The sequence below is a fragment of the Sparus aurata genome, chromosome 19, assembly GCF_900880675.1.
Source record: "Sparus aurata chromosome 19, fSpaAur1.1, whole genome shotgun sequence".
NCBI classification, from domain to species: domain Eukaryota; kingdom Metazoa; phylum Chordata; class Actinopteri; order Spariformes; family Sparidae; genus Sparus; species Sparus aurata.
Window position 1 is genome coordinate 18,005,599 of NC_044205.1, and position 14,030 is coordinate 18,019,628.

Sequence of the window (14,030 nt, forward strand, 5' to 3'; positions counted from 1 at the left end):
CTTTGCATATATACAAGAATGAGACAACGAGCAACACATTTACTGCAAATAGTAATTCCTTTATTTAGACGTTAAAAAGTCTTACAATATAGAGCTCCAGAAAAGATAAAATTCTTCAAAGAAAGGAAAAACATGCTTATACTACAGTGGAGAGGACACAACTCTCCTTGCATGCAGAGGGGTCAGAGCTTCCTCGGGGTAAAACGCTGTTCAAAAGACCATACCAAAATTTCCAAACTATCTGCAGAGCTTCAAAAACCTAATGAAGGTGTTTGTAACAACAGAAGCTGACTGATGCAGGAAGTTTGTGAATACCATTTCTGCAAGGTGGCTACATAAAGTGCCAAAAGGTGTTTAAGGCTAGATGTCTCCAAACACTTCCACACGTTTAGAGACACACATTCTCACACACCTTCATTTTACTACTAAAAATAATGCCCAATCTAATCCAAAACAGCCAATCTGTTGTTACTCCAACAATCCTCACAAGACATTATGGAGTGTCCTGTCACACATTCAATACAACGTTTTGTTTTTGTTTGTTTTTTACTCCTTAATGTTTTCACTATTAGCAGTAAACCCAGGAGAACCTCTGAACCATTTGCCATTTTGATGTAAAAAATAAAAATAACAGTTGAAGGGGAATTAAATTAACAGGCTGGAAAATAAAGTTATTCAGAAATTATGAGTGGTGACCAAGTCTTCCCACCACCTCAAAACCGTTCAGCCTTCCTCATGCCTGTACCGAGAGGATACATTTCTGTTGCTCCCCTCTGGACATGACATTTCAACAAACTGGTCAGACACAGTTCCCATAAATCCCAGGGTTCAGGTGGGGAGGGAATAGAGTTGTGACTGTTCCATGTAACAACTCATAGCATCACTCCAAGCTGACCAGCTGGGACAAGCGTGTGTCAGTGATGGTCTTTCAAACACTTTTACAGCTTCAAACCAACTGTTTCCTTTTGCTCAACAGTATAGATACGTCCCCGTTAGCTTTTTAACCGCATAAAAACAACTCAAACACAAACAGTATGATTTGCAAACACCACACCCTCCCCCTTCACCAAGTCTAAAACTGTTGTTGGCAACTTTTTCCATAGGAGCACTTTTGGATACTGAGCTTTTTTGTAATTTTCAATTATCTGTATGAGGAAAGGGGAGGAATAAAATATGCAAAAAATCAAAGGGGACCCCTTTGCAAAATAAATGCAGCATTTTTTGTACTTTAAATTTGTTTTCTCTTTTTAGCGTCCTTTGAAGAAAGTGTTGAATGTGTCGACCCTGGGGCATTTGTCACAGTTCTGTTTCTGTGGAGGCGGGCACGTCTGTGCTCTTTCCAAACGCTGTGCCCCTACTCTGCCTTCTGAAGCTCTCCGGTGGGCTGTGCACATGGGCTGCGCAGACTCTTCTGCAACACATGGGCATCTGCAGGCTCTATCCTCTTGTAGTAATTCTTTTTTGTTTCGATGATCTCAAAGCCAAACTTCTGGTAAAAGTGAATGGCTGACTCATTGCTGATCTGCACATGACTGGGGAGAGAAAGGAGGAGGAATTTAGTTACTGGGAGAACAGAAGAACAGCTCAAAAAGTAACAATGAAAGAAAGAATCTGTAACATCAATCAGTTCCAATAAAGAAAGATCTAATTACTCTAGCCAGAAAGTGTGTGGAGCTGTAGCTAGAGTTGACTACAAAAACACATATTCTACAATCAGACACTCACAGGTAAATGTTGTCAAAAGTGCCATCCTTCTCACAGATGTTTAGCACATGATTCAGCATCTTCGTACCTGGAGAAAAAGACAGAGTCAAAGCTAGAAAAACAAAACACAAGATCAAGAGGTGCACTGCAGCGTCTGCCAGACATGTGGAGCTGCTTACCAATTCCGAGTCTACGGTAGGGTGCTAGACAGCCGAGCGTCATGATGTACAGTCTCTTCTGGTTCTGAGAGTGATCCACTCTGCAGCACACAGCACCCACTGCAATGTCATTGAAGTATGCTGCAGGACAAAAAAAGAGGTAAGACTCAAACATCACCAACACTTCTTTCTTAAAAAAAAAAAAAGACCAAAAACTTTTAAGGTTATTTGGGAGTCGGTTACATGAGTGATGTTTCTTACCTAGCTTTGCAAGCTCTCCAACTTCCAATACATCTTTGTAAAACTTGTCGTTGTAGCTGACAGGGAAGATGACCTGATTCAGGCGTTTCAGCTGCTTAATGTTGTGGGGCGTAACATCCCCCAGCTCGATCCGGCTACTGGAACAAGAGCAAAACGGTCAAATGACTGACAACGGGTATTCTGTTATATATAGGATAATTTGACACAAATGCAATAAAGACTCACTGAATCCTCTTTGTAAAGTTGCGATCTAGCTCAATACAGTTGAGTATTTTAGTTTTGTTTTTTTTAACCAAACCAACCACCTGAATGCTTTTAAAATAATTAATCAATTACTTTTGTCTATGTACAAAATTAGTCCATTCTTTAAACAAACTGCACAACTCTTTATGCAGCTTTTCAAAAGTGAAGATTTGATGCAAATCTTAGTACTGTGTGATACTAAAAGGGGCTCTATGTAGTTTCGGAGGAGAAATTCAAATTCAGAATTTTTATATTTATCAACCTAATGAGGTTTTTCACTATTTTCTGACATTTAATTGACTAACCAAGTAACCATTGATCTAAGAAACTAACAGATGTAATGCTTGTTAATCTTAGGAATTGTAAAGTAGCAGCCCCTGTGTGTAATGATCAGTAAAATCAAATGGCAACCAATCCAGATGTGGTGGAAGCCATGCTGCTGACCCACAAATGTCACACAGCACAATGGGATGCCATACAGTATTTCTTCTTCTACAGTAAATCTTCTTTCAACAAAACATCAACACCTGAAACTATTTGTTTAGATATTCTTGAATTATTCTTACAAAAAAAAGGATGTGACACTTGCTAAAATCAAGAGTCAACTCAAAGACAGCCTGGGAAAGTGTGTGTGACACTGTCTGTGTGAGTGACCCAAACAACTCTCCAGCTTGTGTGGTTGAAAGGTTCACAGTTGTATTTATAGGCATCTACACATCCAAAAAACAGCTGTTGGTCACGTGTGTTGATCATCGGAACACTGATCAACAGTGCCAGCATCCATCCACACTTTAAACGGCAACTATCCGAACAATTAACACAATTCAGCGTTAATCGCCGTTGGCTGAGGACGTGATCAGAGAATCGAGACCTTAGCCAGAAATGTGTTACAACACCGAGCATCACTGCCAGTGTGCAACTTTGACATGTCAAGTTACGCTGAGCAAGCTGGCACAAACTCTGAAACTGATGTCCGGTGTAAAGCTAATACGGTAACGTTAGCTGACAAACACAAGCTGTCTGTGCCAGTGACTTGTCACGTAGCTAATTTAGATAACTGACTTTACTAGTTTTCTGCTACTTAAGTTCAGTTGAGCTGTTGTCGACTTTGACGCGAACACACAAAATACCTGAGACCAAGGGTCTGCCTATTTAGCTTAGCTTGAGTGGGTTTACTGACTCAGCTTCACACTAGCAGCTAGCTAGTTAGCATTGCTTGTTCGCGACCTGAAAGGTCCGACAAGCGGCTTAAATTAACGAGAATAACCGCGCTCGAACTGTTGCAGTAACAGCGCTGTCGGATGTATTTTTGTCCTACACCCAATTAAAAGTAGCTTAGCAAGCTAGCTAGCCTCGCCGTCTCCTCCCCGCCTCCCCTTGTAGAAAAAAACAGACAGGCAAAACTTTACTCGTGCTAAGCTACTTATTCGTGACTCAAAAGCTTACACTCACCCTTTCATTGTAAACAGATATTATCCCTTATTTTCGATGAGGCTGAACTTTAGAGTTGTTCTGGGAAAAAAGGAGGAATTTTGACAGAGTTAGGGTCGGGGATGCCTCCCGTTTTACCCTCCACATGTAGCTAGTTGCGGTAGTTGCAGTTAGCTTAGCCGCCGCACTCCTTCCACGACTGTGTGGAGACTGTCAACCCTGACCCCCGCATGCGCACAAACACTGCTGTCTGGTGCCAGGACTTTTTGTGCCCTGAGTTTCGTCTGTCAGGTTGTCTACTGAAACCTGGTTGTCAGGGAAATACTAAATGTTAGCTGTGTTAACATACCATGTATAATATTATAACAATCAATAAGATACTCTCCGTGTTTGTGTTATACGATACATGTTTGTCGTGAAATTTGAGATAAGAAGGCAAGAGTAATCTGGTGCTACAGTTGTGATTAGAGCTGCCAATCACAGCGAACGAGACCTGACAGGAAGCACAACCTATCAGGCATTACACGGGGCACAAAACCCCCATTTAGATCACAACTGCTTTCATTTTTAGAACTGTTTTTCGTAGTTTTGCGAAATTGAATTGAAAACGCATATGCTTTCTAATAAGCTGTCGCGGAAAAATAAATAAAAATCATAAAATTTAACATACATACATAATTCTACCACGTTTTTAGAGAGGAATCACTAAATACAAATATTGGGTATAGAACATTTCGTCCCTTTTAGCATCACCTCATTTCAGATCGGTGTAAATATTTATTGCAATTTTAAGTCAATTTTGGTCATAAATATCTACAGTCCTATGTAAAATTCATATTTTTTTCACATATCAATTAGTCATTTAAATGTCTTGTACAATATAATGTAGATGTAGTAACATATGGTGTTATAAAGGAAAAATATATAAATATGACTGTTTATTATATCACATTATTTTATATTAACTATATTGTATTATTTTATATTATACCATATTATATTGTGAACTTTTATTCCTGCTGTTGGGGGCGGATCCAAAATGGCGGCAGTTGCAGTGGCCCCGCAGTAAAACCGAGCAGCGAGTGAATGAAGTCAGCTGATCTCTCTCCGCTGTCACGCATCACAGCCACCATCGTTTCTCTCTCGAGGCAAGACAGTAAACCACCACCTTACAACTAGACGGTAACTATTATATTTTTATTGCATATTTCCGATGTCACAGACAGCTTTGTTGAGTGCTGATAATGGAATAATTTAGTAGTTAGCCCGCTGCGCCAAAACGGTGGAGCCAGCAGTTTTCAGCCAGGCCGAGGCACCAGTCTTGCTATCGTTTTCATAATACTGAATAACAAACGGGGCTAGCCACGTTCTTTTCGCCGTTAAAACAAAGTGGGAACGAGTTGAAATGACAGACACGTCTGTTAATGATTTATCGGCTGTATTTTAGTTTATCTTCGATGTGTCAGATAAGCTAGCAAGAGGTACAGTTTCGAGGAAAGCTATCAAACTGAATGTTCTGCTCTCAGATCAGTTTCAGAGCAATGCCACGGTCATCATATACCACATACAGGCCACCAGGTCATCAAAATTGCCTTCAAATATGTACTTATATTATGGCTATTCTCCATTAAAACAATACAAATCAGCTGACTCTCATGCCATAAGCTACGTGCATTTAAGGACTTTGCAATTAACATCAGTGTGTCAGGGGTTCTTTCATGGTCATCTCACTGACATGTAACATTTCTGGGCCTATTTCTGCACAGACAGCACTACCTACACATCAGAACCTCTCCTCAGTGCTGTCAAAGAGTTGTGCTTCAGCTCAAATATTGAATAATGAGCTTAGATAATCAACCAAAAAAACTGCTTTCTGCAGTAACCTGTTTTACAAGCTATCCATTTGTCATTTTGATATTACATACGGTGAGAACAGACATCCCAACCTTTATTTACTTTCCATCACAACCTAATCCGCCTAAATCGGAGGTCAGTGGTATGATAATTTAGGATAAAAATCTCGTCCATGCCTATCTTCTGTGGAGGATTGCTTTCAGGGGGAAGGATTTCTCCATTGTTTCCACACAAAGTCATGATTTGTACTTCCCAGTTTTGAGCCATGCTACTTTTCCACTTCCTTAAAGAGACTCATACATACAGCCAGACCAGCCAGTCATGTGCCAGGATCATATGATCAAGTGTCATGTCTGTTATTGTAGGCAGGATTATTATGAGACTTGGCTGTAACTGCTTCATAAAGAGGCTTGTAACAAATATAAAGTTAATTACTTCTAAGGCTTTATTTACAATTAATCAAGCCGTTTTGCGTGATTTAACATTAATCATTAGAACAAAAGAGCTTATCTCTCCACTGTATGCTGCTCTCTATCAGGTAAACATTGATTCTCAATTCTTTAGTTAAACTTTAAATCGAGATGAAAACACATTGGTACCGATCCAAAGCAAGTGAATTTTGTAGTTTTTGGTCTTTGCTAGAGGAACAGAGTGAAACCTTTTTTAGGTGTCATTCTTGTTATACCTGCATTGACCTGTTGGCGGTGCTACTATACTCCTACACAGATGGGTTAAGCAGCCTGGCGTAAACAGGAAGATCTGTACATCACTGGGAAGGACAAGGAAAGGGCATAGATGTAGAGTACTGTGTATGTTATATGATTGTCAGATAGAGATTGAGAATGACCAAATTTAAATAGACTGAGCATGATGTCTGATGTCTTATGCCTGATGCATGCAGTATGTAGCTGATGAAGATGCTCTTTAATGTGAGCAGAGTATCTGCAGTCAGCTCGCTATGGTGATGACTCTGTCACGACTGATGACAGCTTGTGTTCTTGTTACTCCTGCATGAGTGGAGTCCGGGTAGTGTCTAGCAGAAATGTGATGTGAAAACAACAGCAAAATATGAATGACAGGAGAAAAATTATGCAACATGCTGCAATAAACGAGTATGTCTGCACATGTATATGAAAGGAAAACAGAGGAACGTGCCGCTCTGTGGGAATCCTCGCTAATGGTACCCTGACACGTCACACCGACTGACTGTACTACTGGACCTGAAGTGTGTGCAGCAGCCAAGAAGGAGAAGGAGCCGAGGGGGGCGGCCTAGATCAGACTGCGTAATGCTGAGAAATCTAGAGTCGTGAGCAGGGATTTTACTGTATTTCCCTGGCGGTTTCTATGGTTACAGCAGGGGGTGCCACTACCAAGGTCCCAGCACAGTGCCAGACAAATTGCTGACCGAGAATATGTGGATTCTGACAAAAGCATTTTAGATTTTCTTTCAATCAGAGGGGGGAAAAAAGAGAAAATTCTCCCTCTTTTAATGTTTAGAAAATTCAGTTTGGTTCTGTGTTTTGTTAAAATTCGTTTTGTGTTAAATATCATACCGAACAGTATGGTTGCAGGTGATGAACTTTGTTTTTACTAAGAGAAATTAAGTTTAGTTTAATCAATTTGGTTTTACCTACCCTTCTGCATGTCATTCCCCATTTCAATCATCCAGAAAGGCCAAAGAGTAATAATCAAAAGAATGTTTGACCTTTTAATTGGTGCTATGATTAATGATTATTTCTTCAGTTTATTCAGTTTATTTGTCCATTGTTTTCACAAGGAATTGATCAATTTGAACTTCATAGCAAATATCAAAAAAAGTGAAATCTGCACCTTCTTCTTTTGTCTCAACACAATCAGTAGAAAACCCAAAGTTTCTTTATTTCCTATTCTAAATGACAAAGAAAAGCAGCAAATCCTCATATTTGAGAAACTAGCACGTTTGATATTTTTGCTGTCGTTGTGAACAAAATGGTTTTTTTTTCATATTAACTTAATGGTGCTGCAGTAATGCTAGAGACTGGTGACACTCTGTGGTCTCGAATGTATTTGACTGTTATGGCACTTATCAAAGCACGTGTACCCACAGACTGCTAATAAAAGTTTTCAATAATTAAAAAGCTGACACAATGGTTGTGTTGTTGAAGGGGACCAAGATGGCCTCTCCTGCAGTCCTCTGGTTAACCTGCTTCCCTTTAGTTCTCTGTTGCCTCACCGTATTCCTCTCCTCTCTGCTCTCCCTCCAGTTGGACTCATAAATCTGTGAAGATGGACATGTCCAAGCTGCCCAAGATCAGGGACGAGGAGAGAGAGAGCCAGTTTGGATACGTTCATGGAGTCTCCGGACCAGGTTGGCTAGCACACAAGAATATATACTACTATATAAATATGAAAGTGGGATATTCTTGTTTAGCTACAGCTTTTTGACTTCCTGTGGATTGTCCAACTGAATTCATACTGACTGAACACTGTGTTTGTGTTTGCAGTGGTGACAGCCACAGCCATGGCGGGAGCAGCCATGTACGAGCTGGTCCGTGTCGGCCACTGTGAGCTGGTGGGAGAGATTATCAGGCTGGAGGGAGACATGGCCACCATCCAGGTCTACGAGGAGACATGTATCCTTTTGACCACGTGACCTTCCAGTCCCTGCCGTTACTTGATGTGGCAGCCTTCATATTGATTCATTGTGTGGCAGCTCTGCGGTGTACATTCTTTCAAGATAATCAGTTTGATTCAATCAGAGGTCATAAATGAGACAAGAGAGAGGAGTGAGTGATGCGTGGCGAAGTCTGTGTGTAAGGACACCTGTTTTTCAAGAATTTTTTAACAGTATTTGTAAAAAAGATACAAACAGTGAAGTCTAAAGTAGAGTTACATAAATGAATACAAGAGTAATAATCTAAAATTACAGAATACAAGATCCGAGACGAGGGCCTTGAACTGCCCTAGAGGCAGCAAAGAGTCCCGAGTTTAAGACGTTTTGTAGATTACTCCATGAATAATGTCGGATGTGGACAAAGCGAGCAAGTGCCATAATTTTTTAGATAAAAAATATCTCTACGTCTTACATCTCATCCGGGTTGCATGATTAGGGGTCAGCACACTGACGAACGCTACACTCGCATCTCACTGTGTTAGAATTCCTGAGCTTGAATCCAGCCGGTGTGTCTGTTGGTGATCCCGTGCTGCGGACGGGGAAACCTCTCTCCGTGGAGTTGGGTCCAGGAATCATGGGCTCCATCTTTGATGGTATCCAGCGACCACTAAAGGACATTAACGACCTCACACAGAGCATCTACATCCCCAGGGGTGTGAACATCGGAGCCCTCAACCGAGACCTCAAGTGGGAGTTCAATCCAAGCAAGAGCTTGCGGGTACGTGCCGTACAGATTTCAAACTTTCAGCCTGACGTTTTCAAGCTGCCGCTGAAATAACCACATGTTATTTAATCGCTGTTAGGTTGGCAGTCACATCACAGGAGGCGACATCTACGGCATGGTGCACGAGAACTCCCTCATCAGGCACAAGATCATGCTGCCTCCCAAAAACAGAGGAACTGTGACCTACGTGGCTCCACCTGGAAACTACGACGTCAGCGTGAGTGCGCCAGGCCTCCGGCTACAGCTGAAGTATCTGTTAGACGTCGCTTTGTGTTGAGGCCGTGTGTTTCCGTTTCAGGATGTGGTGATGGAGCTGGAGTTTGAGGGGGTGAAGGAGAAGTTCACAATGGTTCAGGTGTGGCCCGTCAGACAAGTGCGACCAGTCACGGAGAAGCTGCCCGCCAATCACCCGCTGCTGACCGGACAGAGAGTGCTGGACGCTCTTTTCCCGTAAGTCTCCTGAAAATATTTCACCCAGCAGCACTTTTTCTGTACTGGAGTCACTTCTTGACTCTCGCCTCTCTTTTGCGTGAAGATGTGTGCAGGGAGGAACCACAGCCATCCCCGGAGCCTTCGGTTGTGGAAAGACCGTCATCTCTCAGTCCCTGTCCAAGTACTCCAACAGTGACGTCATCGTCTACGTAGGCTGCGGGGAGCGTGGTAACGAGATGTCAGAAGTACTGCGAGACTTCCCCGAGGTAGGTAGCGAGATGCATCTACAGTGTTTTATCCCAATTAGCCTGCGATTGGTGTTCTGACAGTGTTCTCTGGCCAACAGCTGACCATGGAGGTGGACGGGAAGACGGAGAGCATCATGAAGAGAACGGCACTGGTGGCCAACACCTCCAACATGCCTGTAGCTGCCAGAGAAGCCTCCATCTACACGGGTATCTGTTAACAATACAATCTCTCTGATCACTTGCATAAGTTACATTACATTGTAGAGTCTCATTTACTCTGATCACACTGACTCGGTTTGTTTTGGCAGGAATCACGCTGTCTGAGTATTTCAGAGACATGGGATACAACGTGAGCATGATGGCTGACTCCACCTCCCGTTGGGCCGAGGCTCTCAGGGAGATTTCAGGCCGTCTGGCTGAGATGCCTGCCGGTAAGTTGGGAGTCTCGTGGAGATTAAAGGAGGAGCTAAAGGCAGATTCAGGCGCCAGTACTTCTGGAATTATGTACTGAAAAACATCAAGAGATAAATTGAGGTCAGGCATCAGACTAGATTTACAGGAAATGAGGAAAATCATTCTCTTTTTAATAGGGTCTTTTGTATTGACCGGCCTTTACTTTAAAAAGGAAGTAGGAGTGAATCTGTGAATTTCACAACACAAACACAATCTTCTGCTTGCGCAATAAACTGTCTTAGATTTCTCATCAGTCAGCTCCAGAAATGTTTTGTGAACTGCAAAACTTTACCTGGCTTTCCATCGGCATTGGGGATATTTTTGGGTGAACTTTTTCCTTTTAAACCTTTAAACAAATCCATCAAATGGCGCAAAGTTGTATAACGTGCTCTTCCAACCACAGCTAAAATGACCAGACAGTGAACTGGTTAGTTGATCGTCATATCAGAATTTAAAATGATTGATGATCTTTTAAAGTAGTTCAATGCTGCCGGACTGTGAAATTCTTTGTGAAGGACGCGGGTCAGATTTTCCACGATTTTTTTTTCAATTTATTGGTTAAACCATGTGTCTGTTTGAAAGCCAGAGGGTCAGTGCAGTCCTCTCACAAGCGTTCTCTGAATCTTCCCACAGACAGTGGTTATCCTGCCTACCTTGGCGCCCGTCTCGCCTCCTTCTATGAGCGTGCTGGCAGGGTGAAGTGTCTGGGCAACCCTGAGAGGGAGGGCAGCGTCAGTATCGTCGGAGCGTGAGTACAGCTTGAGTTTGTCTGCTAGAGGGAGATATAGCCCCGCACATTATATCTGGACTGAATATATCTGGATCTGTCTGCTCTTTCTCTCAGTGTGTCGCCTCCTGGTGGAGACTTCTCTGACCCCGTCACATCAGCCACCCTCGGTATTGTACAGGTAAATCATCAACTCATATTGTCAACCTTCACCATCGCGCTAAGGAAGCTTTGTTGAATAAAGGTGCCCTGCTCTTGATTATGTCCTCTCTCAGGTGTTCTGGGGTCTGGATAAGAAGCTGGCTCAGAGGAAGCACTTTCCCTCTGTCAACTGGCTGATCAGCTACAGCAAATACACTCGCGCTCTGGATGAGTATTACGACAAGCACTTCCCCGAGTTTGTGCCCCTGCGTACCAAAGCCAAGGAGATCCTGCAGGAGGAGGAGGACCTGGCTGAGATCGTGCAGCTCGTTGGAAAGGTAATCCAGGATAAGGCTTTTCATCTTTGGATGAACTTAAATCTGACTCTGACATCTATCCCTGTATGTAGCTCCAAAGTCAGAAACACACTGACACCACCACCACACACACACACACACACAGACACACACATTTTCTCTGCTTGTTCGAATACACTTTGTAAGGTATTTTATTTATCTTTTTCTTTTTTCTTTTTTTTTTTACTAGGCATCGCTTGCAGAAACCGATAAAATCACCCTAGAAGTGGCCAAACTGATCAAAGACGACTTCCTGCAGCAGAACGGTTACACTCCTTATGACAGGTAACATCAAACGCCTCCGCACTTATCACAGACCACAGTTCAGATAAATAATGGAGTAAGATAAATTGAGTTTGTGCATGTAAATCTGATGTAAGAACGGCTCTAAACCACAGCTCTGATCTACTGATCACTGACCATACAATGTCTGTCTTTTCTCCTCAGGTTCTGTCCCTTCTACAAGACCGTGGGCATTCTGTCCAACATGATATCTTTCTACGACATGGCACGACACGCGGTGGAGACAACATCTCAGAGCGACAACAAGATCACCTGGGCCATGATCAAGGAGCACATGGGAGAAGTCCTCTACAAGATCAGCTCAATGAAATTCAAGGTGTGTGTGTGTGTGTGTGTGTGTGCCAAAGCTTGAATATGCCTTTTCGGCCTTATGTGTAAAATGAGGGGCTTAGGGCTTGTATCCACATGGCATTTTTTTCAGGCAGAAAAACACTGAATGTGCAAAAACGTCTCTACGACAACAATATATTGGCATCTTTATAATCGACACTGCTCCTTTCTTGTTTATTTATTATCCACTTGTTTTTATTTGACATCATGACATCAGAGCAAGGAGGATGTGGGTGCATGACATAATCCATAGGAGACAAATATATGGTGAATATTATCGCCGAGGCCAGGAAAGGGAAAAAAGAGCGACGTGACGTTACCAGCGCCTTATTAAAAAGATTTTCAAACCAAACGGCAGCGTACAAAACAGAGGAATTTGTTAATATACTTCTCACTTTTTTTGTATTGAAGAAGTGTTTAAGCTTGAGGACTCATAAACAGAATAAATCAAAGTAAAAAAACTGCAAATATATAGGTTTTTATTTAAAAATATCTTGCTTGGACTGACCCCAATGCTTCGGAGTTTGTACTGTTGACATGCTAATCAACGTCAAAATCCATTTTTTTTTTTCAAAACCATAACAAATGACATGTAAAACATGCACGTACAAATGAGTATCCGCAGCATTTCTGCTCCGCAAACATGGGGTTGTGCTGAGCCACTCAGACAGTGGCTGATGTCTTCCCCTCTGTCCTCGTCTCTTATTAGACTCATTATTAGTAGCAATAGCATCACTGAATCACTGAAGCTTCAGAACCCGTAACATGGTGTGTGGGACAGCCCTGCATCCTGCTAAGGTCCAATGATAAAAAGGTTGAGAACGACCATTAAAATGTATTCCAAATTTGACATTTTATTTGACTTCTGCCTCCTCAACATTACAGTATTGTTCGTTTGTAACGTAAAGGTAAAACATCTTCCTTATTCTGTGCTCAAATCGGTGCATTGTTCCACACGGAAGGGGCTTTTCTTTCCGTAGCTCAAAGTGTTCTGATCGCGCTTGTAAGACTGTGTTTCTTTTGTCGCCCCAGGACCCGGTGAAGGACGGCGAGGCCAAGATCAAGGCGGAATACGCTCAGCTACTGGAGGACATGCAGAACTCCTTCCGCACGTTGGAAGAATAGGCTCCCACCTCTCTCGACCTCCCTGGTTGTCATCTCTGAGCCCTCCACTGCAGAATCACATTCCACCTCCTCGTATTCCCGAAACACCCCACGTGCTCCCCTGTGCTCCTTTTTTTGTGAGTGATTGTGTGAGAGTGTGTGTGTGTGTGCGCGCCTTTTCATGTGGAGGGAAAAGAGAAAGATGTACTGTATTCATTATCATGTGTTGCCTCGTGTCGGCGTACTCTGGATCCTCTGCATGGTCGCTGATCGTGCATGCGTGTGTGGGTTTACCGTGTGTATGACAGAAGTATCTCTGCGCCGTTTTCTTCCTCTCTCTCTGTTTACATGATTTATTTTTTTTCCTGCGTGTGTGTAACCGTGTTGCTCTTCCTCAAGAGGATTGTTCGGTTGATGTATTGTAATTCATGAACCATCTGTACAGAAGAGTAATGAATATAAATTTAATAAGATCAGTCTATTTATTGCCAGCATTTTTGACGTGAAGGCTTTGTTGTTCTTTATTTTTTTTTGTTTTGTTTTTTGTTTTTATGGTTGTGTTTCACGCCGTGCAGTGTCGTGTACTTTGCTGTGTGAATGTGTAAGAGTCGGTGACGCTCTGCTGTCCAATACTTTTCATCATGTTACTCCCAAAGAATTAAAACATGGGGGAAAAAAAGGGCCGTGTCTTGTGTTGTGTGTTCGCCGTGACCTCATAGTTTCTGATGACCTGCAGAACTGGTCTCCCTGCATACCACTCATACTCTCTGGCACCCTGCCCCGAGGATGCTTTGTGCATAAGAATCATTGTGATTTCCTTTAAAGGGGAACTATGAAAACATTCAAACTCATGAGGTAATGATACAAACTCAGAGGTAGTTATATTTTTTTCAGAACTGAATAAACAA

At 42.3% G+C, this 14,030-nt stretch overlaps 2 protein-coding genes across 4 annotated transcripts; one reads left to right on the forward strand and one right to left on the reverse strand.

Moving 5' to 3' along the window:
• Positions 1-38: 38 nt before the first annotated feature.
• Positions 39-4,063, reverse strand: naa50 (N-alpha-acetyltransferase 50, NatE catalytic subunit). Of its 2 annotated transcripts, none has more exons than XM_030398891.1 (5): positions 3,819-4,063; positions 2,124-2,257; positions 1,884-2,003; positions 1,726-1,792; positions 39-1,532 (listed from the first exon to the last, which is right to left on the reverse strand). In XM_030398891.1, the coding sequence occupies exons 1-5, from the start codon at positions 3,824-3,826 to the stop codon at positions 1,355-1,357; spliced, it is 507 nt and encodes a 168-aa protein (XP_030254751.1). In that variant the 5' UTR covers positions 3,827-4,063; the 3' UTR covers positions 39-1,354. The 2 variants fall into 2 exon arrangements, with proteins under 2 accessions (XP_030254751.1, XP_030254750.1); XM_030398890.1 differs by having other exon boundaries at positions 2,124-2,260; positions 3,819-4,045.
• A 759-nt stretch (positions 4,064-4,822) lies between these two features.
• On the forward strand, positions 4,823-13,801 carry atp6v1ab (ATPase H+ transporting V1 subunit Ab). 2 transcript variants are annotated; one of them, XM_030398864.1, is made up of 15 exons: positions 4,823-4,979; positions 7,895-7,998; positions 8,135-8,263; positions 8,808-9,022; positions 9,108-9,245; positions 9,327-9,478; positions 9,564-9,726; positions 9,807-9,915; positions 10,017-10,139; positions 10,795-10,909; positions 11,006-11,069; positions 11,164-11,367; positions 11,576-11,670; positions 11,833-12,004; positions 13,051-13,801. In XM_030398864.1, the coding sequence occupies exons 2-15, from the start codon at positions 7,917-7,919 to the stop codon at positions 13,141-13,143; spliced, it is 1,854 nt and encodes a 617-aa protein (XP_030254724.1). In that variant the 5' UTR covers positions 4,823-4,979; positions 7,895-7,916; the 3' UTR covers positions 13,144-13,801. The 2 variants fall into 2 exon arrangements, with proteins under 2 accessions (XP_030254724.1, XP_030254725.1); XM_030398865.1 differs by lacking the exon at positions 4,823-4,979 and adding an exon at positions 6,372-6,460 and having other exon boundaries at positions 13,051-13,164.
• The last annotated feature ends 229 nt before the right edge of the window (positions 13,802-14,030 follow it).

Coding starts and splice junctions, on each gene's coding strand:
- naa50 (XM_030398890.1), bottom strand. Junction 1,793..1,883: donor CTACCGTAGACTCGGAATTG/GTAAGCAGCTCC, acceptor CTTTTTCTCCAG/GTACGAAGATGCTGAATCAT. Junction 1,533..1,725: donor ACTTTTGACAACATTTACCT/GTGAGTGTCTGA, acceptor TTCTCTCCCCAG/TCATGTGCAGATCAGCAATG.
- atp6v1ab (XM_030398864.1), top strand. CDS start 7,917: ATGGACATGTCCAAGCTGCCCAAGATCAGGGACGAGGAGAGAGAGAGC. Junction 9,727..9,806: donor TACTGCGAGACTTCCCCGAG/GTAGGTAGCGAG, acceptor TCTGGCCAACAG/CTGACCATGGAGGTGGACGG. Junction 12,005..13,050: donor TCAGCTCAATGAAATTCAAG/GTGTGTGTGTGT, acceptor TTGTCGCCCCAG/GACCCGGTGAAGGACGGCGA.